The 25,912-nt window shown below is 43.7% G+C and overlaps 1 protein-coding gene across 6 annotated transcripts in view; it reads right to left on the bottom strand.

Annotated features, from left to right (window-relative positions):
• katnip (katanin interacting protein) overlaps positions 1 to 25,912 on the bottom strand; it is a 333,986-nt gene that overhangs the window by 55,700 nt on the left and 252,374 nt on the right. For all 6 annotated transcript variants that reach the window (XM_072480763.1, XM_072480761.1, XM_072480758.1 and 3 more), the window contains 4 exons: positions 20,254 to 20,419; positions 8,443 to 8,606; positions 7,079 to 7,143; positions 2,964 to 3,074 (listed from right to left, as the gene is read on the bottom strand). In XM_072480763.1, the coding sequence (XP_072336864.1) occupies positions 2,964 to 3,074; positions 7,079 to 7,143; positions 8,443 to 8,606; positions 20,254 to 20,419 (506 nt within the window). The remainder of the gene's footprint in view (positions 1 to 2,963; positions 3,075 to 7,078; positions 7,144 to 8,442; positions 8,607 to 20,253; positions 20,420 to 25,912) is intronic.

The following is a 25,912-nucleotide window of genomic DNA, read 5'->3' as shown; positions in this document are numbered from 1 at the left end:
AACTTTTAATTCCTGATTTTTATTTAATTCAAATTTCACCATCTGCAGTGGCAGGATTTGAATCTCGGTTCCCAGAGCTTACCCTGGGTCTCTGATTTCTGGCTCACAGAACTGGGTTCTGTGACAAAACCAATGCGCCACCACCTCACCATGGTTGAGTGCAATTCTGTTGCTACCTCATGGATGCCCAATCTTGAGCTGCTAGCTTTGTTCAAAATCTCTCCCATTTAGCATGGTGGTAGTGTCACATATCACAATGGAGGGTATCCTCAATGTGAAGACAGGACTTGCCTATACATCGCTAGCATAATGTCAATGACAGATTGATCAACGGCAGGCAGATTGATGAAGGCGAGGTCAAGTAGTCCAGTCCCACACCACCTGCTGCAGCTATGTCCTTCAGAACTTGGCCAGCTCGGTCTGCAGTGGTGCTACCTGTTGCATCTTTAGACTAATAGTACAAAATAAATTGATTACTAATGCATGTGCGTTGAGTGCAACAGAAGTTTATTAAATAGGTCTTCTCTGTACAAAGGCTAGTACTAGACTAATGGCTAAAGCCCGAGAAGTAGCTCATGACATCACACATCACGTGACTCGGTTCTGAAAGACCCATTGTACACTACTACAATACCCCATATATATATTTATATATATTACGCAGTACTGATTCATAAGCTGAGGAGAGGGGGGGCGGGGGGCTGGGTGCGTGGTAATCAGCAGAAGGTTTCCTTTCCTATGCTTGGCCCGCCCGATACACATCCCACCAATACACATTCCACCGATACATGCCCTGCCCTTGTACACCCGGTACGTACCATGCCTTTATACACTGGATACACATCATACCCTAGTACACCCGATTCATGCCGTGCTCTAGTACACCCGATACATGCCGTGCCCTGGTACACCAGGTACATGCCAAGCCTTTCTACACCCGATACACGCCATGCCCTTGGTAAACCAGTTGCTAACCCTGCTTTTGCACACCATAACAAAAAATCGAATAAAGGTTCATGTTCACTCCTTTTCTGAAGTTAGGAGCTACATTTGCTATTTTACAATCCTCTAGGATTTGGCTCAAGTTCATTGATGGAGAAACATTGAAAAGAGAACTCACAACTAATGATTCAATTCATTTGGAAGGTGTCAGAGATAGGAGCCTCACCAACATTTAGTTTCAACAACCTCTCTGATGTATCCTCTCGTGATCTGCAGTTCTTCAGTTATAGGAACAGGGGGAGGGGAGGCTCTCGTCTCTTGCGCCTGTTCCACCATTCAATGAGATCAAGGCTGATCTGTAGTCTAACTCCATCTGGTAAACTACGCCCTATATACCTTAATACCGTTGGGTAACAATTATCTGCCAATCGCATATTTAAAATTTACAACTTATTTTGACGTTTGCGGAAGGGGGATCCAAATGTCTACCAAAACGAGTCGGGTCAAATGGAGGAGAAGAAATAGGGATGCAGTGTGTTTCCACAAGGGAATTCCAGAGTTAGAGCTAGGTGATGTAAGACATGAGAGGGATAGGCAAGGCTAGATTCAGAGGAACTAATGCATGGAGAGGTGGGCAGGGTTATAGGGAAATTGGAGGTTATAATAATAAACGTTTATTGTCACATGTAGGCTTACATTAACACTGCAATGAAGTTACTGTGAAAAGCCCCCAGTTGCCACATTTCGGCGCCTGTTCACACGGAGGGAGAATTCAGAATGTCCAATTCACCCAACAGCACGTCTTTTGGGATTTGTTGGAGGAAACTGGAGCGCCTGGAGGAAACCCAGGCAGGTACAGGGAGAACATGCAGCCTCCGCACAGACAGTGACCCAAGCGGGAATCAGACCTGGGACACTGGCGTTGTGCTACCGTGCCACATATTGAGTTATGGAAAGATTATATTGGGATTTGATAGAAATTGACTATTCTAGTCAGATATAAGAGGTTTAAATGAGAACTCATTCAGTGTAACTATAGCTGGAGACACATTAAGGGTTAATCCAGATCATACACTTTCGTTTTCTTTCATTAAAACTAGACTTTAACATTTGCAAACAGCTAGATAATCCAAGACCAGTGACGTCAACTGGCCCAAAAGGCTTCATTGTATTATAAAAATGCAGCTGCCCCCAAGCATGGACAGTCTGTTGCCATAGTAATACACAGTCTAAGGTCATAATGCCCTGAAGGCGATGCAGGTGTCGATAAATCGGAAAATTGGCAAGCAATAGTATGGGAAATTCACACCAACTTATTTGAATATCTATCTCTCTCAAAGTTGACAGACAGACACATTAGTCGAATTGAGTGAATTGTAAATTAGTTAAAACCAATCAGAGATGAAAAGGAGGCGAGAATTTAAGATAACAATCTCCTTAAAAACCACTTGTCGGGATGGAAAAATCCATTCCGGAATCAATCTATCACTTTCTGAAACCTATTTCTTTGCTGCTTGCTCTTGCATTTTTCTTTTGTTTAAATCAATCCGTAATTTTGTACTGTGTATCATGATTTGAAGAATTACCACGATTTGTATTTTAAACTCAACCACTGTATTCGCTAAAGACAATCAATCTGACCTAAATTTGTATTGCAACCAAAGTTTACCAGTAGACACTAAAGCTGACAATAACGTTCAACAAAATTGTGCCAAAAACCACAGCCTGGCATCTCTGTTATTTGGGAATTAAGAAAGGATAACGCATATCCAGGGTTCTAAATAGACTCAGAGATCCATCAGGGTTCCACTGAGTACTTCTTCAGAATGTCATGGAGTTCCTTTTACTTTGCTAATTCAGCGATACATGTACTGTAAGAATGTGAGCCACCTTTCAATGAGATCAAACAATGGTTTTAGCATTCTGAAAAAGTCATCGGTACTTGAGTACTATTTTTTCATTTTAAATAATATTCAGAAAGCTATCTAATTAATTTGGGTTGATCATTTGGCAAAAGATACTATTTTCTGACAGAAGAATTTTTTCACCATCGTCTCCATAGAATTCCAGCCCATTCAGTCCAATGTAGTAAGGATCGCCCCAGCTCGTCAGCAACTGCAGCTGGAAAATAACTGGCAGAAGCTGGATCAAGGAAAAAAACTTAGTAGAAAGCAAGAAAGAATTTCAGAAATGTATCTTTGACTAGTGTTAACATAAGCATTTAATAGGAATGTTCAAACACCAATATAATCTTCAGTAATAGACATTTTAAACAAAAAACAATAAGGGAAGCACGGTGGTGCAGTGGTTAGCACTGCATCTTCATGGCGCTGAGGATCCGGGTTCGATCCCGGCTCTGGGTCACTGTCCGTGTGGAGTTTGCACATTCTCCCCGTGTGCGCGTGGGTCTCACCCCCACAACCCAAAGATGTTAAGAATAGGTGGATTGGCCACGCTAAATTGCCCCTTAATTGGGCATAAAAGAATTGGGTACTGTAAATTTAAAAATAAATAAACAAAAAAAAAAAGCATATTTTATATTAACTTCCTGCAAATCTTTTGTTCATCTTTATAAAGATGTTAGCGCATGAATGCTTGATAGATATACATAAAACTTTACTTCAGAGAAGCTTATGCTGGTGTTAAAATTGTAAGCACAAGAAAGTCATGCAAATGTATTATTTACATATTTTTATATTTCAATATTGCCAAAATAATTTCCAGTCTTGCATAACTTAACCAAGATATTTAAGAAAGTCAAAAAAATCTTGCTCATCTACAGTAGGCTGCCAGTTTTAACTATGGGCCAATGGATCTCTTTTTGTGCTGTAAATCTATGACTCTGAAGTTATTATCTTTAAATAGTTTTTGTTAGAACTTGGAATATTCTTGCACTAATAGTGGCATTAGGATCGTATCTCCCAAGGCAGATCCATTTCACTTGCATTGACTTGCACACACATTTTACAACAGCATTGTATATGCTTCAAGATAAATAGTTCATTGGCTCAGTGCAACAGGACATTCACAAGAGACAAACAATATGAAATGTGGTTTTAATGACTTCAAGTAATTAGACAATCTAGTTTAGACTGAAACCTTGCTCCTGCAATCATCGCCACAATTTGATGGGTGCAATCGGTAAAATTCATCCAAAATGTGCTGGGCACTGTGTCAGATTTACTGAGGTGGAGTAGAGCCCACGTTTCAGGTCAAATCTATTAACATGTATGCTCAAAAGGTAAAATGCTCTTGAATCAGCACAATCAAGCATTGCTGTTGATTGCAATACTAACTGGCACATGGTCATTGGGGCCTCCAGATGATTGCTTTCAAGCTAATTTAAACTGAAAATTTGTTCAAGTAATTGCTGCAGCTGCATAATTATACCAATCTGCCGCTTCAATTGATTGGTCACTGGTCTTATGTACCAATTGATTGATTTTGAACTCATTAAACTGAATGTGAAGTAACTGAAAGTAATTGTAGATTAGTATGAGAAACAAATCATTGATTTCTAGTCACTGCAAATACAGCTAATTGATTGTGATTATGGGTGCCTATGTAGCTCGGTAAATGGGCACAATTTAATGAGTGCCCCTAATGGGCACAACTGGGGCAGCACAGTGGCACAGTGGTTAACACTGCTGCCTCACAGCGTCAGGGATCTGGGTTCAATTCCAGCTACAGTCAAAGATTGCAGATTAGGTGGATTAGCCATATATTTGTATTAAAACAGTAAAAAATATATACAAGGCCAAACGGTACAAACACTAATTTTGTGTTGGAGAAACAGGGTACCCTCCCCTCAGTACCAATGTAAGGGGAGGGAGGGGGTGGATACTCTAATTATTAAAACAGTTCACAACACGTTTCTACAAAAAACAAATGGTACAATGTAGCCACTTAAATTGGCCAACTCTAAATTCAAAATGGCGAACTGCAAAGGCTGATGGGAAAGTCAGCCAACAAGACAAAAACCAGCAGCTGCAGGTTTGCTGTGTATTTACCTCTGCAAAAACCAGACAACATCGATACCAGCGACCATCAGCATAATAAAGTGAACAGCCATCTGCATACTGGGGCTGGTTTAGCTCACTGGGCTAACTCGCTGGCTTTTAAAAAGCAGACGAAGGCAGGCCAGCAGCACGGTTCAATTCCCGTACCAGCCTCCCCGAACAGGCGCCGGAATGTGGCGACTAGGGGCTTTTCACAGTAACTTCATTGAAGCCTACTCGTGACAATAAGTGATTTTCATTCATACTGATGAGCAATCCCCGGGAACAATAAGTAACATTTTGACACACAAAGCAAAGCCAGACTCCTCGGCGCCAGCGGGAGCCAAAACAAAGGAGTTGACCGAGCACCTCAAGACCGCCCATCGATCAGGGAACCGCTCCAGTATTGGAGAAAATCGAAACAAGCGATTGGGACAAAGTCCAATCACTTGGGACCAGGTACAGGGTCCGCCCCGAAAGGCAGGAAGCCCCTGGGGACTATAAGAATTGAGCCCCAAGTTCAAATCGCTCTTTTCTTCACCTCTTCACTCTTCAGCAGCTCCTCTTCAGCTCTTCTTCCTGCCCGGGTCACCCAGCAACAACGAACCAACATTGACCGTGACCGGTGCAGTAAAGACCGACACTCGTAAGTCTTAATTCAACGCTCGCTACGAGATAGGCGCTCTTAGCTACCAATCCGTACCAACTTCGAATCCTGCAGACTTAGAACCCGAACGAAAGGCCATTTGTTCCCCTGATCTGGTGGGCCAGTCCAAAGTTAAGTATAGGCCTGTTAGTTGTAGAAGTAGCTTAGGCGTAGAATTTGTGCATGAGTAGCGATTACGGTGTATAATAAATGTGCTTTGATTTAAATCTTACTAATCGGTGTATTGGATTATTGATCATTACTCGGACTTGAACCTCGTGGCGGTATCATAAAGATACCTGGCGACTCGAGAGCAAAGGTAATAAAACAGAGCAATTGAACCAAGGAGAAAATTAGCAACAACAACCACTAGACTTTGCACTTGAGAAACCAGATACCCTCGCCTCTGTACCAACAGAAGAGAAAGGAAAGGGGGTGATGGGGAGAGAGGGGAAAGGAGGATGGTGGGGATGGAGGGAGTCGGAGTGTTGGTGAAGGGGGGGGGGGGCAAATAGGGCTCTGCCTGAACTATCTACGGAGGCAGAAAAACAAAAGAACATTCAATTATGATGTGCCAGATTCCGGGAGTCCCCCAGAGGGGGTGAGGGGCGATACAGTGTCAGGGACGAGTGAGACCCGCACCCCGCTACAGAGCGTCTCTTGCACCCTGCGCTCCCGTCATTGGGCGGCTGACAGCCTTCGGGCAGTCGCCCTCCGGGCCCGAATCCTCCACCACACTGAGTGCGGCAGGCGACACGGGCCCACCAACCAACTCAGGGGCTGCTTTTATCCCGCTACCGGGATCATCGACTGACGGGATATCCTCAGGCTCCTCCTGGGGCCCCGTGCCAGCGGGAGGCGGTGGTGCAAATACCTGCTCCGCTCCCACCATCTGGTCACCGGAAGGCCCCAAATACAACTCCAGAAACAGGTCCGGGATGGTGGCAGAGGTTCCCAAAGAAATGGGTTGGAACAGAGGGTCTTCCACGCGTAACCCGCTAAGAACCTAAGAAGCAGGGGGTTATCGCTGACTCCCTCCCCTGAGAAATTGAACAAGTCCGAGGTGATAAATTGTACTGGGTGGAACGGACCTTATTGGCCCTTCGAGTCCAAAGATGTTCAATTAGGTGGGGTTACAGGGATAGGGCAGGGGAGTGGGCATAGGTAGAGTGCTCCTTCTGAGGATTGTGAAGACTTGATGTGCCAAATGGTCTCCTTCTGCACTGTAGGAATTTTATGTTTCTAACTGGCATAAACTCGCTTTTCCAACCTGGTGGCAAGGTCAGTTTTGATTGTCAGGACTATTCAGGTTAAAACAGCATAAAAGATTGTGGAAATTCCAACATAAAGGCCACAACTCAGATTAAATCCAATGATCATTAGAGTTATTTGACATCATTCTGTCAGCAACGTGAAATCATGAGGTAACTACAATGTTACCTGAAAATTAGTAAGATGCATTTTGTAGAACATTTCTGACGTTAAAGGATACAGCCACACGGCATTAATGGAGCTTCATAGTCCATACTAGCCTGTTCCATGGTCCTAGGACATTTCCTATCAAAAATAGTAGCAAGTAATTCAGAAATATGTACGATTTACTTTGGATATTAGGACCAAGGAAACATTCCACTTTGTTAACATTACATTTTTATTTATTATTTGTATTAGTAACACTGAGTGATTACAGGTTTCAGATGCTGGTTACAGGTTACAGGCTTCGGGGCAGCACGGTAGCATTGTGGATAGCACAATTGCTTCACAGCTCCAGGGTCCCAGGTTCGATTCCGGCTTGGGTCACTGTCTGTGCGGAGTCTGCACATCCTCCCCGTGTGGGCGTGGGTTTCCTCCGGGTGCTCCGGTTTCCTCCCACAGTCCAAAGATGTGCAGGTTAGGTGGATTGGCCATGATAAATTGCCCTTAGTGTTCAAAATTGCCCTTGGTGTTGGGTGGGGTTACTGGGTTGTGGGGATAGGGTGGAAGTGTGGGCTTGGGTAGGGTGCTCTATCCAAGAGCCGGTGTAGACTCGATGGGCCGAATGGCCTCCTTCTGCACTGTAAATTCTATGATTCTATGCTCTTGCCAACTATATAAATTATTTTAAATAAATAAACCGACTTTTGTAAAGCAACAAATAAATAAAAGAATAGAAATCTGAAAACCAATTGTTGATAAAAAGAGACATGCTGTCAAAACTTTTTGCCTTGCACTCATCTGGATAGATTTACATGAATACCAAATCTGAAGGAACAATAATTTATACAGCAGAAGAGGAGGATGTTGATTGGCTGGCAAGTGGACTCTGATTGGTAGAGATGTTGCCACGGCAATGCATCAGGGAAGCTAACTGCTACGTTTTTGTTCAAGTTCAAACCAGGCAGGTCGACTCTGATTGGCCAAGTCACTGCCATGGGGAATGAACCAGGGAATGGCTGTGTCCCAAAACTTTTGTTTAGTTGAAAAAGTTGCATTGTGTGGGCATGATCCTTCTGTTTGCAGAGGACAGGGCCCTGTGTGTGAATATATGTAGCTTCTAGCATGTGTAAGTGAGCCAAACTGCATAAGTAAATAATTTCAGAAGGATTGAAAACTTTCAAATTTAACTAAATTAATGCAAACAAGTCAAAGCTAAAGGTCTGCCATCTTAGATTTTGTGTGATTGCACCTGATTTTCAAAAAAGGAACAAACCGCTGATGCTAAAAATTCACATATACAGTATGACTTAAAACATTTATCAATATTTTAAAGCTATTAGAGTTGTAAGAAATTCAGAGTTGTCTTGGCTTTCTTAAACTTGTTTAAGCAGTAGTAGTTTCAAGTAGATATAAACAAAAAGGAGCAGTAAATGTTTTTACCTAATTTGCTGTTTTGCTGCTACTTTACTGCTCTTCTGGAGATAATCGATGAAGAGAATTTCTTGAGCAAAGTCAAAGTGGCATTGACCTGGCCCTTTTCGAAGGAGGAAGCCCCCTTGTGGTGAAATGCAGTTTCCATCAAGGGTAACATGGACAATTTTTGCCTAGTCAAGATTTAAAGGTAATGCCAGTTTATCAAACAATAAGATTCTCTCTCCATTCCCAAAACATCAGACTACGGGTGAAGGACAGTTAAGGAAATACAGATCTAAATGTGACATTAAACTTCAATCCTATTTTGCAAACATTGTCCATCAACTTTATACAGAAATTAAGTAAAAAAGCTTTTAGTTTAAGAGTATGATTATTCTATAGCTACTGATCTCAGTCCATGCAGGAATCTGTAAGGTATAATAATATTCTTTATTATTGTCACAAGTAGGCTTACATTAACACTGCAATTAAGTGACTGTATTGCATCTGGAAATCAAAAAAAGGAGACATGCATACTTTATGTTTAACATAAGTGCTGGGCAAGCTTCCAGAAAAAATTCCAGAGAATCGTTAGAAACCCTTCAGCGCAGGAGGACATTTGGCCCATTGAGTCTGCAACGACCATCTGAAAGAGCACCCTTTCTAGGCCCTCTCCCAAACCCTAACGCCGTAACCTCATCTAATTGTTCAGGATAGAATTAGTAATCACATGGAAAAATATGGGTTTATTACGAAGAGTCAGAAAGGAATTCTAAAGGGAAAATTGTGTTTAGCTAACTTGCTGGAGCTTCTGGAGGAGGTAACAGAAAGGGTCAATGAGGATAATGCTGTTGTGATGTATATCGTGCTACGGCACCCTAGGCTAATGCAAGGTCAATTTCAGTCCCGCTGACCCCGGAGTCACAACACAAGTGAATTAACCTATAATTTGTATAAAATTCCCGAACTCTTTGGCCCTTGGCTTCCCATTAATTTACAGTCACCAGGTTTGTAAGTTGAAACACAATTAATGTTTATTCATAACAGAAACGTGTAGGGATAATGGAATAACGGCAAGTTAACGTACTACTTGCCCTTTAACTGTTCCAGCCTCTACCCACACATCGGGGTGGAAAGGGGTGAAAATAAAAAGATAAGGGCAAAAGATCTTCTTCCCTGTACGAGTGAGGTTCAAAGTCTCTATAATTTTGTAGCTTGTACTGGTGTTCCTGCAGCTTTTAAAAAGCTGAACTCAGACATTTCCTTGAAGGACAGAGGCTTTGTTTCCTCAGACTTTGTTCTCAGCTCATGGGTTGTTCTCCAGGCCCTGTTTACAGGAATCCAACACTGACTAGCTATTTGGAGAGAAAGAGTTGTCTGGATCTTTTCATGCAGCGACTTAGCAATCATTTTTCTGGAGAGGATTCAGCTGGTCTTTCACCTCTGTGGCCAGAATTCAAACTGAAACTAAAAATGAATCTCATGGCTCTGAAGAACATTCCAGAGATGTCGGAACCAATCACCATTGAGATTCGGCAGCCTCAGGAATCTGTTGTTTTGAATTACAGACAGCTTCATGCAGACAGCTTCGCCTCAGGATCACAGGTCAATCTCCCATTGAAACCAGCACAGGCTGCTGCTCGAATCAAAGGCAAAATCCACATTAAAGGCAAAGTCCATTAATCGGCCATGGACAAAAATTATGATAGTAAAAGTAAAAGGGGAAAACAGGGCACAAACAGTTTAAACAGGAGGATCCTTACAGATTTTCAGAAGGCATTGATACAATGTCATACAACAGACTTGAGAAAAGTTATAGCTCATGGAATAAAAGGAACAGTAGCAACATGGATACAAACTTGGCTGAATAATACCAAGCACAGAATAATGATCAATGGATATTTTTTGGGCTGGAGGATGGTTTGTACTGGGGTTCCCCAGGGGTTGGTATTGGGACTGTTGCTTTTCTTTATATATATTAAATGATTTAGATCTTGGTGTGTACGGGCCAGTTTCAAAGTTTGCAGATGACACAAAACTTGAAAGTATTGTAAACTCTGAAGAGGGCAGTGTAGAACTTCAGAAGGTCATAAAAAAGTTGCTGGAGGGCAGCACGGTGGCCTAGTGGTTAGCACAGCTGCCTTACGGCGCTGAGGTCCCAAGTTCGATCCCGGAACTGGGTCACTGGGTCCATGTGGAGTTTGCACATTCTCCCTGTGTCTGCGTGGGTTTCGCTCCCACAACCCAAAAATGTGCAGAGTAGGTGGATTGGCCACCTTAATTGGAAAAAATAATTGGGTAATCTAAATTATTTTTTTTTTAAAGTTGCTGGAGGGGGCAGATAGGTAGCAGATTAAGTTCAATGCAGAGAAGTGTGAGGTGGCGCATTTTGTTAGGAAGAACATGGCAAAACAATATAAAGGCATAAAATTCTTAAGGTGATGCAGGAACAGAGGGACCTGGGTGTATATGTGCATAGATCATTGAAGCTGGCAGGACAGGTGGAGAGAGAAGTTAAGAAAGCATACAATATCCTGGGCTTTATTCATTGGGGCAAAGAGCACAAGAGCAAGGAGGTTATGCTGAATGTATAAAAGACACCTATTAAACCTCAGCTGGAATATTGTATACAATTCTGGGTCCCAAACTATAGGAAGGATATGAACACATTGGAGAGAGTGCAGAAGAGGTTCACAAGAATGGTTCTAGGGATGTGAAACCTCAGTTATCAGGATAGATTGGAACTGTTATCCTTGGGAGAGAAGGATGCTGAGAAGAGGTTTGATAGAGATGTTCAAAATCACGAGGAGGCTGGACAGGCTTCAGGATTAGTGATATCGTCGCCTCCGACATTGTCGGGGGTAGGGTCCCCCCTTCTCTGGCCTCGTTAAAGGTTCTTACCAGCAGCGGGGCCAACAAGTCCACATATTTCCTATAAAATTCCAACGGGAACCCGTCAGGTCCCGGGGCCTTCCCTGCCTGCATGTTCCCCAGCCCTTTGGTCACCTCGTCCACCCCAATTGGCACCCCCAGGCCTGCCACCTCCTGCTCCTCCACCCTCGGGAACCTTAGTTGGTCCAGAAACTGCTGCATCCCCTCTTTTCCCTCCGGGGGTTGGGACCTATATAACCTCTCATAAAAGGTCTTGAACACCTCATTCACCTTCCCTGCTCTCCGCACCGTGGTTCCCGTTTCATCCCCAACTCCCCCTATTTCCCTCGCCACTGTCCTCTTTCCGAAGCTGGTGGGCCAACAGGCGACTCGCCTTTTCCCCATATTCATATCTCATCCCCTGTGCCTTCCTCCACTGTGCCTCTGCCCTCCCTGTGGTCAGCAGGTCGAACTCCGTCTGGAGTCGTCGCCTCTCCCTGTATAGTCCTTCGTCCGGGGCCTCCGCATATTTTTTATCCACACTCAAAATCTCCCCCAGTAATCTTTCCCTTTCTTTGGCCTCTGTTTTCCCCTCGTGAGCCCTGATGGAGATCAACTCCCCCCTGACCACCACCTTCAGCGCTTCCCATACTACCCCCACTCGGACCTCCCCATCATCGTTGGCCTCCAGGTACCTTTTGATACATCCCCGCACTCTTCCGCAGACTCCCTCATCCGCCAATAATCCCACATCTAGTCGCCAGAGTGGACGATGCTCCCTCTCCTCTCCTAGTTCCAGATCCACCCAATGTAGGCATGGTCTGAAACAGCTATGGCCGAATACTCCGTTCCTTCCACCCTCGAAATCAGTGACCTTCCCAAAACGAAGAAATCTATCCGGGAGTATACCTTATGGATGTGGGAGAAAAAGGAGAACTCTTTGGCCAGCGGCCTAGCAAATCTCCACGGATCTACTCCCCCCATTTGGTCCATAAACCCCTAAGCACCTTGGCCGCTGCCGGCCTCCTTCCGGTCCTGGGTCTAGATCTATCTAACCCTGTGTCTAGCACGGTGTTGAAGTCCCCCCCCCATTACCAGGTTTCCTACCTCCAGGTCCGGGATGCGTCCCAGCATCCGCTTCATAAATCCCGCATCATCCTAGTTCGGGGCATATACGTTGACCAGCACGACCTCCATTCCCTGCAGTCTGCCACTCACCATCACATATCTGCCCCCGCTGTCCGCTACAATGTTCCTAGCCTCGAACGACACCCGTTTCCCCACCAATATGGCCACCCCTTTATTCTTTGTGTCCAGCCCTGAGTGGAACACCTGTCCCACCCATCCTTTCCTTAACCTAACCTGGTCCGCCACCTTCAGATTCGTCTCTTGAAGCATGGCCACATCTGCCTTCAGCCCCTTTAAGTGCGCGAACACTCGGGCCCTCTTAATCGGCCCATTTAGGCCTCTCACGTTCCATGTGATCAGCCGGACTGGGGGGCTGCCCGCCCCCCTCCCCTGTCGACTAGCCATCACCCTTACTTGACCAGTCCCACGTCCCGGTTCCGCGCACCCACCCGTCCCTCAGGCGGCGCATTCCCGCCTCGACCACCTTTTCTCTTACCAGCTCACTTTCGATCTCCGCAGCAGCAACCCAGTTGTCCCCCCCCTCCACCCCCCCCCCCCCCCCCGCTAGATCCCCATCTAGCATGGTTACTCCCCCCATATTGCTTCCGAAAGTCAGCTGACTTCAACTGACCCCGGCTTCTCCCGCTCTCTCCTTGACCCCCGTGTGAGGAACTCCCATCCTCCTTGCGCCTATCTTCCCGTCATCATGTCTCTGGCGTGGGAAAAGAAAAAGAAACCCCTTCGCTTTCTAGTGCCATCACGCCCCATGGAGCAGCTCCCCCTACCGCCCCACTCCCATTCCCCGTCCCCCGCCTGTGTCTCTTCTTCCCCCCCACCGGCGCCCACATTTTTCAGTGTCCCCCCCTCCCCAATTTACACCTCTATACATCAGCATTTTCGTTTCCCCTCCAACATCAGTCCCTCAGTTCTGGTCCAGTTTCTCTTTTTGAATGAAGGTCCATGCTTCTTCCGACGTTTCAAAATAGTAATGTCTATCCTGGTTCGTGATGACCCACAATCGCGCCGGCTGCAACATCCCGAACTTCACTTTCTTCTTATGCAGCACCTCCTTGGCTCTATTGAAACTTGCTCTCCTTCTTGCCACCTCCGCACTCCAGTCCTGATACACTCGTATCACCGCATTCTCCCATCTGCTACTTCGTACCTTCTTGGCCCATCTCAGAACCACCTCTCTATCATTGAAGCGGTGAAATTGCACAATCATCGCCCTAGGTGGTTCTCCAGCCTTTGGTCTCCTCGCAGGGACCCGGTGGGCCCTTTCCACTTCCAAGGGGCCCGAGGGGGCCTCAGCTCCCATTAGCGAGCGTAGCATCATGCTCGCGTAAGCCCCGCCGTCAGCTCCTTCCACTCCCTCGGGGAGACCCAGGATCCGGAGGTTCTTTCTCCTTGATCTGTTTTCCAGGACTTCAATCCTTTCGATGCACTTCTTATGGAGCGCCTCGTGCGTCTGCATTTTGACCGCTAGGCCCAGGATCTCGTCCTCGTTGTTCGTTACCTTCTGCTCCACCACACGGAGCTCTATCTCCTGGGCCTTTTGTGTCTCTTTAAGCCCCTCTATTGTCTGTAGCATCGGGGCCAGCACCTCCTTAAGCAGCTCCACACACCGTCTTAAAAATTCGTCCTGGTCCGGTCCCCATGTCGCCTGGGCTCCCTCCGACGCCATCTTGCTTCTTTCTTTCTTCTGCCGCTGCCCTCGAGGATTCTCCGAGAACAGGCCGCCGCCGCCGATATTTTTCTTTTCCGCTGGGGGGGGGGGGGGGGGGGGGGGAACGACTCCCTGTTGCCTCACCCCACACCGGGTTTCGTCACAAAAGAATTTCCTGTTGGGGCTCTTAAAAGAGCTCGAAGGTCCGTTTGAGCTGGAGCCGCCGAAACGTGCAGCTTAGCTGGTCATCGCCGCAACCGGAAGTGACCACCTGTTCTTTGGTAACGTGGAGGTTCAGTTGGCAGTTGGGAAGGCAAATGCAATGTTAGCATTCATGTCGAGAGGGCTAGAATACAAGACCAGGGATGTACTTCTGATACTATACAAGGCTCTGGTCTGACCCTATTTGGAGTATTTGAGCAGTTTTGGTCCCTGTATCAAAGGAAGGATGTGCTGGCCTTAGAAAGGGTCCAGAGGAGGTTCATAAGAATGAGCCCTGGAATGAAGAGCTTGTTCTATGAGGAATGGTTGAGGATACTGGGTCTGTACTCGTTGGAGTTTAGAAGGATGAGGGGGTTCTTATTGAAACATACAGGATAATGCCAGGCCTGGATAGATTGGACGTGGAGAGGATCTTTCCACTTGTAGGAAAAACTAGAAGCAGAGGACACAATCTCAGACTAAAGGGACGATCGTTTAAAACAGAGATGAGGAGGAATTTCTTCAGCCAGAGGTGAATCTGTGAAACTCTTTGCTGCAGAAGGCTGTGGAGGCCAAATTACTGAGTGTCTTTAAGACAGAGATAGATAGGTTCTTGATTAATAAGGGGATCATGGGTTATGGGAAGAAGGCAGGAGAATGGGGATGAGAAAAATATCAGCCATGATTGAATGGCGGAGCAGAATCGATGTGCCGAATGGCCTAATTTTTCTCCTATGTTTTATGTCTTATGGACTCCACCAGCTCCTACATCATGTAGGAACACATCGCCTGGCCTCTGTCCTTATTATATTTAATTAGTTTTTTTAAAGGATGTTTAACTGTTTTTATTATGTCTCTCCTTATTACCTCAATCTGAAAGCAACTTATTATAATGGATTTTCAAATTTAGCAGATTTCCCATCAGCCAATCAAGTCACAGTCTTCCTGTGACATCTCTTTTAAAGCTCTGTTTCCCCAATTGGAACACTCAGAGTATCACTTACCTTCCCAGGCTGCTCTCTGGTTTTCTTTCACTCAGCCCAGCTCCTGATGTGAAGGCCGCAGATCCCCGAGGTAAGTTTTTATATCACTTACCCTCCCAGGCTGCTCTCTGGTTTTCTCCCGCTCAGCTCAGCTCCCGATTTGCAAGGGCCGGTGCATTCTAGACTCTAAAGAATTTTATATGACCACCAATGCATCCACTATCTCCATAGTCACCTTTTTCAACACTTGGGATATAAAACATCAAATCCAGGGAATTTATCAATTTTCGGTTCCAATAATTTCTCCGGTACTACTTTTTTTACTAATACTAATTTATTTCAGTTCCTCATTTTCACTTGGTCATTTAGTATTCCTGGGAGGGTTTTGATTGAAGTCCCTCACTGATTACTGTATTACCCTTGTTACAATCACTGCTAATTTCCTGATGTATAGCATGCCCTACATTACCATGACAGTTTTGTGGTCTGTAAACAACTCCTACCAATGTTTTCTGCTCTTTGCTGTTTCTTATCTCCACCCAAACTGATTCTACATTGTAATCTCATGATTGAAGGTGCTCTTTTATTAATGTATTGATCTCACCACTGAATGGTGTTGAAATACCCAAGGATTAAATGAAAAAGACCCAGGAGTCTTTGGAAACACAAATTGGCAGCGACTGCAGAACAGTAGCCAACAGAGCCAATCAAAAATTAATTTACCTGGTCAGAACAGAATAAGTCAGAGAAAGTTGTGATCAAACTGCACAGTGCTTTGGACAAATCATTATTTAAACATTGTATCCAGTCTTAATCCTGACGAACCAAGCACTGCTGGCAGGGGCTGAGAGAGAGAGATGATGTTCATTCCTCGTGTCAATGGTCCAAGTTACCAAAAAAGACGGAGGTGACTGGGCTTTTCAGCCTTGGCTGGACAGAGAGGTAATCTTACAGAGGTGCATACAATCATAACCGGTATGAAAAAGATTAATCCAGAATAATTATTTAAATTAAACCATGAGAGTCAAAGACACAGGTAAAGCAATAAATAAATAATCAAGTAATAAATGGTAACTTCATCATACAGAGTGATTAATACTTGGAATAGCCTTTTGAGTCGACTAGTGGAGACTAAAACACTGAAATCATTTAGGAATCACTTCGAGACACAGCAGTGGGAGGAGGACCGGATTTCTCTGGTTGACTATATGGATTAATTAGTTATTTGAATGCTGTTTGGGCAGTGAAAGATTCCATTTATAGTTTGTAGTACTTTAACCAAAAGCAATCTGATGTTTCATTTAACATGTACGCAGAGAATCTTAATCCTGTTTGATAAATTGTAAATGTACTTAGAATGAGATGGGAACATTCACATGCTCAAAATATTTAAATGAACTTTGCTTCAGTTTACGGACTTCTCAGGAGAGACTTCAGTAGAAACCCCTTCCATCAGCCCCCCAGAGGTGGTTTCCCAGTGATTATCAATCTTCTTTCTGTAGTTAAATCAGGACCCAATACGAATAATTCTTTTGTCATGGAAATTGCGATGAGCAATGTGAAGGTGGCAATACGAGCACAGCATTTGTCATATAAGAAGCACTGTAACTTGAAAATTCGAATAGGCTACAGGTGAGTGAGTACAAGTACTGATATACAGATACATAGCTTGTGAAGCCATTGTGTATTTTTATTGTAGGCCATTTGCAGAAGTATGTAGATAGGGGTTGTCATAAAAATATCAGGAGAATCCAAGGAATTGGAATATTTTCTGCCGGCAATGTTCTGATTATGTATTTTAAACTGTGGGAAAACATAAGATAATTGTGTGAATGGAACTGGGGCATTTGATATGTTAATGAGTCTAGCAACACTGCAACCAGATGTTTACCCAAGGCAATTTAGTAACAACGGGGACAGAACATGAATAGATTTGAATCGGTCGTTAAGGATTCAAAAGAAGAGATACTAGGTGTGAAGGAAAGGTGTCATGGGGAAGGCACATAAAAGTGAGTTTACTTTTTTTCAAACTCTAAAAGCTAAAAAGATTAAAGTAATTAAGTCTGAGAGAGTGCAGTTTTAAATATGTTAGGTCAAGAGGAAAAACATATTTAAGGGGATACTGAAACTTGTGCAGGGAGTTGGTTTTTTAAAAGATCTCAGCCAGCACCAGGAATAGCCGTTTACCTCCCAGCAAGCACTGTGTGAAGGAAGATTGATTTGAAAGGCAAGGTGCTGGTTTACCTCAGAAGCAGCCCAAGAGACTAAATGAAGACTTTTTCTGAAGACTAAGAGGCTGATAGTTGTGGCCCAGTGGCAGCATTCCTACCTCTGGGATAGCAGGTTGTGGGTTCAAATCCCACTCCAGACACGAAGTGTGTAATGCAGGTTACCACCGCATGAAGGTGCATTGTCAAAGGTGCAGGCTTTCTGATGCAATCATAAACTTCTGAGTTTCTTTGGGCAGCACGGTAGCACAAGTGGATAGCACTGCGGCTTCACAGCGCCAGGGTCCCAGGTTCGATTCCCCGCTGGGTCACTGTCTGTGCGGAGTCTACAGGTTTTCCCCGTGTCTGGGTGGGTTTCCTCCGGGTGCTCCAATTTCCTCCCACAGTCCAAAGACGTGCAGGTTAGGTGGATTGGCCATGATAAATTGCCCTAAGTGACCAAAAAGGTTAGGAGGGGTTATTGGGTTACGGGGATAGGGTGGAAGTGAGGGCTTAAGTGGGTCAGTGCAGACTCGATGGGCCGAATGGCCTCCTTCTGCACTGTATGTACTATGTACTAAGGAATTTTGGCATGTCAGCTGCGACTCTCACCAACTTCTACAGATGCACCATAGAAAGCATTCTTTCTGGTTGTATCACAGCTTGGTATGGATCCTGCTCTGTCCAAGACCGCAGGAACCTACAAAAGGTCGTGAATCTAGCTCAATCCATCACGCAAACCAGCCTCTCATCCATTAACTCTATCTACAATTCCCGCTGCCTCGGAAAGGCAGCCAGCATAATTAAGGACCCCACGCATCCCGGACCTACTTTCCTCCACCTTCTTCCGTCAGGAAAAAGATACCAAAGTTTGAGGTCACGTACCAACCGACTCAAGAACAACTTCTTTCCTACTGCCATCAGACTTTTGAATGGACCTACCTCGTATTAAGTAGATCTTTTCTCTACCCCTTGCTATAACTGTAACATTATATTCTGCAGTCTCTCCTTCCTTCCCTCTGTACGGTATGCATTGTTTGTACAGCATGCAAGAAACAATACTTTTAATTGTATACGAATACATGTGACAATAATAAATCAAATCAAATGCACTGTGTGGTAACAGCTACTGGATTTTTATGGATCTTAAAATCTCGAAGGTATTATGGAACAGTTTGGGGAGAGTTAACTCTGAAGGTGGTTGAGATAAGATTGTTTGGAACAGTTTAAAATAGTGATACAGTGTAAAGCCATTGTCTTAGTTCAGTATAATTCTAGTTTACTTTCTTCTATTCGTCAATATATATTCACTTCATTAAAATCATCACATCATTCTCTGGATTTCAAACCCCTCCTCATACTATACAAATTGAAAAACGGAGTAGCTGTTTCACGCCTCCTTTCTGGGATTTGAAGAACTTGGCATTTATCATTGGCCATGCCGTTAACAGGGTTGATTTTACCTGGGATCGGCATTGTGCACGGGTACAAGTGAAACCATTCAACCCTTTGCAGCACAAGACTCGGGAAATATTAACTCCTGCGCCACATCAGTACGCATGTAATCAGTCTCCAATCCCAAATTCAGCGGGAATCACTAGAGGATGGTTGGCAGTAAAGCTAGCAGTTGAATCCCAAATTGTGTTCTGACGGTTGTCCCTCCTGTCTGCTAAAAATAACAACTTAATATTAGAACCAATGGGAGTGGGTAAATTGTATGCAGCATTTTAACTGGCCATCGGCCAGGCTGCAGTGAGGAATGGTTCATATCCATTAGATACGTTGAGGACAATGCATATTTAAGTATGGGAACAATGCGTGATATTAATTCCTGGGGGTTGGTGGGACCGGGAAGTTCCAGTTATGGGACTCTTTCTTGTGTTGCTTGTTGGCTGGAATCACGGTCTTTACCTAGCTTTCGGCAGGGTGCTGTACTTGAATTATTTTTCCTCACAAGAGGGGTATAGTTTGGAAGTTGGAGTGAAGAAATGACTGAAAAAGATGTTCCTTATACATTAGCAATACAGGGTATTCAAAAACCTTTGTTATAGATAATAGATCATAGATCATAGAATTTACAGTGCAGAAGGAGGCCATTCAGCCCATCGAGTCTGCACCGGCTCTTAGAAAGAGCACCCTATCCAGGTCAACACCTCCACCCTATCCCCACAACCCAGTAACCCCACCCAACACTAAGGACAATTTTGGACACTAAGGGCAATTTATCATGGTCAATCCACCTAACCTGCACATCTTTGGACTGTGGGAGGAAACCGGAGCACCCGGAGGAAACCCACACTACCGTGCTACCGTGTTATGCCATTGTTATTCTTCATGTCTATTTGCTTTGATGATCATAACAGTCCCATGCTTCCATCCTTTATAACTAGGAAATTTTAAATGTAAATTAAAGTAAAATCTGTCTTTTATTCCCTCCAAAGAATTCATTCATAAAACTCCAAATGGACAGCACAGTAGCATAGTGGTTAGCACTGCTGCTTCACTACTCCAGGGTCCCAGGTTCGATTCCCGCTTGGGTCACTGTCTGTGCGGAGTCTGCACGTTCTCCCCGTGCCTGCGTGAGTTTCCTCCAGGTGCTACGGTTTCCTCCCACTAGTCCGGAAAGACGTGCTTGTTAGGTGAATTGAACATTCTGAATTCTCCCTCTGTGTACCTGAACAGGTGCCGGAGTGTGGCGAAAGGGGATTTTCACAGTAACTTCATTGCAGTGTTAATTTAAGCCTATTTGTGACAATAATAAAGATTTTATTAAATGACTCACCCCTCTATATGTATCCTCTGGGGATTTGTTATAGTTCCAGAAGCGAAGTCCAATAATAGTTTGCTGCTTACTGAAATTGATTGTGACGAAGTGATCATCTCCGTAGGTAAAAGGAATTAGCCACATATGCTCATCTTCTGAGGTGACATTAATCCCATCAATCAACCTTTAACAAATATGTAGCAGACACTAATTAGTCCCTAGAAACTGTTGGGTTTAATTTCTACTATGTATCACCACAGTTTCTTGGTCGAAGAACCTGTAAATCCTATGCTACCAGACTTTATTATTGTATCCACAGTCGTATCTTGCAACAGCAAATGCAATCTGGGTCAGTTACCTGAAGGATAGGGGGAACAGACGTGATACTGAGGGGATCCAGAGGTGGTTAGGGAGAGGCTGATGACACCAAAAATTCTTCCTACTTACAATCTATTAAACAGAAGGTGCCTTTGTGTTATTTTGAGGCGATAGAGAGGGCACATGGGGACAAAGAAAGAAAGTAGCGTGACTGTGAGTGAGAAACAAGGGGAATGTAGAGCATACATCCTTTATAACTAGGAAATTTTAAATGTAAGAAGAACAAGTAAGCTGGTTGGGAAAAATCAAGAAACGGAGCACATATGCAGAGACAGAGAAAGGGAGCTTGAGAGAGTGGTAGATAGAGGGGGAATGGAATGAGAGATGGTTTGAGTGTCCGATTGAGAAAGGGGAACAAAGCAGGGTGGAGCAGCCAGCGGGTGAAACCAGTGAGAGAACAAAGGGAAGAGACTCAAAGGGGATGGCATGCAGGCAGAGTGAGAATAGAAGAAAGCAGAACTTGAAGTGCAGATAAAGACAGATTGCAGAAGAAGAGGAAGGAAAGGTGGATTAAAAGGATAGTCATATTCATAGAATCCCTGCAGTGCAGAAGTCTGCACCGATCCTCTGAAAGTGCACTCTACTTAACCCCTTCTAACCTGTATATCTTTGGACACTAAGGGGCAATTTAGCATGGCCAATCCACCTAACTTGCACATCTTTGGACTGTAGGAGGAAACCGGAGCGCCCGGAAGAAATCCACGCAAACGCAGGCAGGATGTTCAAACTCCACACAGTCATCCAAGGCCGGAATTGAACCCGGGTCCCTGTGTTGTGGAGGCAGTAATGCTAACCACTGTGCTGCCCTAGTGATAGGCAGCAGTGATAGTACTGGTTAAGGAAACAAGGTGGGATGGTAAGAACAGGAGGAGGCAGAGAGATGGCGAGGGGAAGTCAGTTTGTAGGGGGGAGCAGAGACAACGCGAGAACTGGGGAGCGAGGGCAAGCATTTGGGGCAGCAAAAAGCAGCAAATAGGTGAAGAATTTGAAAATTCTAATGTGGTTCCTACTTGCCATGGTCATTTATGTTAAGTAATGGGTTAAGAAACATTCCAATTAGTTGTCTCATTTATGTTAAGTATCCAATAATTGACACTATGTTAAGAGGCTTCAGGTGGCCTGTGTCAGGTGATGTGATGTTAGAGTTTTGTGCCGAGTCTGTTGAAGTAAATTAAAGGTGTTTGTGGAAAAGGAGCAGAACTTTTGACTCTTTATACAACAGCAGCTAAACGTCTAACAAATGGTAGCAGAGGATGGCTGCTGTGCAAATGTGAAGGGTTGAAAGATACAACTTTGCCAGACCAAACCAAGGAGTGAGTGAGAAGAAAAAAACCCATATATGGCTGAACCCTAGGATAAAGATGGCCGGATAGGACTACCCCCCCCTTATTTTCTGAAAGGGGATCAATGGAGAAGTGCAGTAGTTATGTGGACTAAGGTAACTGCCTTGGGAAAGAGAAAAGAAGGTATGGCATTGGCTCCTTCTTTAACTTATGACAGTAAAATCCGAAGCAAAGTATTTTTCTGAGCTGGAATTGGAAGAGTTAGACTCAGAAGGTGGTCTGGAGACTCTATTACGTTATATGGATAAGATTTATAAAAAGGATGACTTGTTAAATGCGTATGAAGCATGGTTCAGATGACCCAAATAGGTCAGTCTGCAATAAAGCAGAATATGGAAGACACACTACTAACAGGATGGCGAAATCGTATGGCTACAAACAGGTTCCAAGACTATAGAAGGAGATCGGGACCTGGAAAGTATGAAGACAGAAACCCAGTTAGAACCTACAATAGGAAGATGAACCCCAGAAATGCCCGGGGTATGATAAATCGATGTTTTCGATGTAACTCTCAATACCATTATGCTTTCAACTGCCCAACACGTTATAATAGTGTTTGAAGCGACAAGAGGAAAAAGATAGTGACCAGAACATAAGAAGGCATTGTCCTATTAACAAGCAGTTTTACGCCAGTAATGAGGGTGTTGGTTGCAGAATCCTTCAATTGTGCTGTATTGGACAGCGTATGCACATCTACTGTGTGTGGAATTGACTGGTTAAAATGTTACCTAGACTCCTTGAATGCTGAAAATCGTGACAAGATTAAGGAATTTGAAAGTTTCACAAGTTTCAGGTTTGGGGATGATAATACTCTGAAGTCGCTGAAATGAATGGTGATCCCTTGCATTATTGTCGGAGTGAATCATTTCATTAGCTCGGATGTTGTATCAAGTGAGGTACCTTTGCTTCTGAGCAGACCGTCAATGAAGAAAGCACACATGAAACTGGATATGGAACAGAATAAGGCAACAGTTTTGGAAAGACGGTGGACTTAAAATTTACACAGTCGGGACACTATTCCATTACTGACAAATAATATTTCAAGTACAGTTGTTAAGGATGTGTTAATGGCAGTTGAAAATGGGACTTTAGCTGATAAAAAGCTTGTTGTATTAAAACTGCATAGGCAATTTGCGCATCGGTCTCCTCAGAGGCTGAAAAATTTATTAAAGGATACAGGGGTAAGGGATGAAGACTATACTGGAGACTCTATTACGTTATACGGATAAGATTAGTGATCGCTGTGAAGTTTGTAGGAAGTACAGAAGGACACCAGCACGACCGATAGTTACTCTACCTTTGGCCAGGGATTTTAACGACATTGTGGCCATGGACCTTAAGATCTGGAATAAAGCCAATAATATATGTATTTTGTAGATTTACAACCAGATTTAGTTAATCAACGATTGCACGAAGTAAAGAAAAGAGTAATTCTGGATCAAATCGTGGAATAATGGATAGAGACAGGAATGGGCCCACCGGCAAAATTCCTTACGGATAATGGGAGAGAATTTGTTAATGATGAGTTTAGGGATATGTGTGAAAACGTGAATATCACAGTTATGAATATGGCTGCGGAAAGCCCATTTAGTAATGGTGTGTGTGAAAGAAACCATGCGGTAATAGATGACATGCTCCGGAAAATTTTGGAAGATAGACCAAACTGCAAGTTAAATTCAGCTTTAGCATGGGCGGTACATGCAAAGAATTCATTGCAGATGGTTGGGGGCTATAGTCCCTATCAATTAGTGTTTGGTAGAAATCCTAAAATTCTATCCATTTCAGATGACCAGCCTCCAGTTTGGGAAGGGACTACAATTAGTTCTGCCTTTGCTGAGCATTTAAATGTATTACATAGCAGTAGAAAAGCTTTTTTGGAAGCAGAAGTCTCTGAAAGAATTCGCAGAGCTTTAAGACATAATGTACAGCCATCAACAGACGTAGTGATACGTCTTATGCAAATTTATGTGATGGGGTTTCAAGCTCAGGAGGTTTTATAATTTTCCTTTTGGGGAACAATGGTAAATATTGCCGTCTTGTGTGGGAAACAAAGAAAATAAGGAGAGTGGTCAAAAGCACTTAAGCTGCTGAGACGTTAAGCCTTGTAGAGGCGGTGGATATGGCCTTTTATATATCTCAGATATTGATACAAGTTTTGGGATTGGGGATTTGGGCAATATACCTACTGAATGTCACGTTGACAATAAATCCCTGTGGGAAAATGTGCGCTCTACAAAAAGTGTCAATGAAAAAAGGTTAAGGATAGACATCACAAGTTTGAAGCAGATGCTGGAAAATAGCAAAACGTAAATGGGTCAACAGTTGCTATCAATTGTCAGACTGTTATACAAAAAGAGGGGCTAGCACACAGGCACTTTTCGATATTGTTAATGAAGGATGCCCGTTTCTGTGACTTTTTTTTCTTCCAAAAAAAATTGGGGAAAAAAGGGGGGAAATTGCGTGTGTTTTTGAATTTCTTGTAATTTTGTTCTCACCTAATTATTTTTTTCTCTCCAAGGGGTGACTGTTAAGTAATGGGTTAAGAGACATTCCAATTAGTTGTCTCATTTATGTTAAGTGTCCAATAACAGACACTGATATGTAAATAGGCTTCAGGTGGCCTTTGTGTCAGGTGATGTGATGTTAGAGTTCTGTGCAGAGTCTGTTGAAGTAAATTAAAGGTGTTTGTGGAAAAGGAGCCGAACCTTTGACTCTTTATACAACAGCAGCTGAATGCTTAACAATTTAGGCTTGATGTTCAGATCAGGTACGCTCACCTGTCTGGCTGGATCAAGGCTTTGATGAGGTCTGGAACAAAGAACTGGTGACAGAACTAAGTATTAGTGAGCAAATGTTTCTCAATGGCATAATTGATGGATAACTTCTTCCATCCTTTATGGATGATTGGAAGCATGCAGATTGGTTGGTAATCAGGGGAATGGATTCAACTGATTTTGTCTGTGTAGAGTGCAGCTGGTAACCTTGCACACCGTAAAGTAGATACAACAGCACGTTGGCTGGGGATAGTAAGCAGCTGTGGTGCACATCCTCTGGCACCGCACTCAGAATGTGACTAGAGCTGATGTCCTATGCTGTGCCCGAGCAAATTAAGATGGTTTTTAAAGTCAAGTGGAATTATCCAAACTGGAATTTCTAATGGTGGGATCATCAGGACGAAGTGCAGTATAATCCTAAATTTACCACTAGACCTTCAGGTTCTTGCACTATTGCACTGAGCTTCATCAGGGTTGAGGATGTTGTGATGTTCACAGACTCTCTGCTCCCACCATTTGCTTAGATGTCCACTTCTCATCAGAGGTGGCAGGCATTTCTGGCTTTTAAAATGCTAGATTTTTATAGCGCTCGAAACAAGTGTTAAAGTTGTTTATAAAGTAAGAGTTTCCCTCCCACACAATAAATTAATGATTGCATTATTAAAAACTATGCTTTTCTGATACTGATTAATTCCCTATTCACTCAACAGGGAAGAATTTCCATTCATGAGAACCTGCGGAATTTAGAGCCTCAGGCAAAATGTGCAAGTTTTTGTTCGTCTGCCTTTCTGAGTGCATATTATGGATTTGCGTTAACCACACTAGTTTAAAATCAATGTCTCATTAATTTATATCTCAGGAGATTTAAAAAGCGCGGGATATTTAAAAAGCGCAGGAGCTGCGAGTCAGAGCGGAGATTTTAAAAGATCGCGGCCTAGTTTCGGGAGCCGTTCGGAGGAGGAGGAGCAGTCTCTGTCAGGGAGAGAACCTGAGAACATCTAAGACACTCAGAAGGTAAGTAAGTGATTTTTACTCATTTTTACTTTTATACCTTTTTCAAATTGTGTGTGTCGGGGGGAAACTGAAGCAACATCACAGAAAAGCTGTGACCTGAGTGGCTGGTTGGGAATCTACACTAAATTAAAAAAATTAGGCATTGGTAACTAATTAAACATAATTACT

Source organism: Scyliorhinus torazame, chromosome 17, assembly GCF_047496885.1.
Source record: "Scyliorhinus torazame isolate Kashiwa2021f chromosome 17, sScyTor2.1, whole genome shotgun sequence".
NCBI classification, from domain to species: Eukaryota; Metazoa; Chordata; class Chondrichthyes; order Carcharhiniformes; family Scyliorhinidae; genus Scyliorhinus; species Scyliorhinus torazame.
Note: the sequence above shows the minus strand (reverse complement) of the source record. Positions and strands in the feature narration are given on the sequence as shown.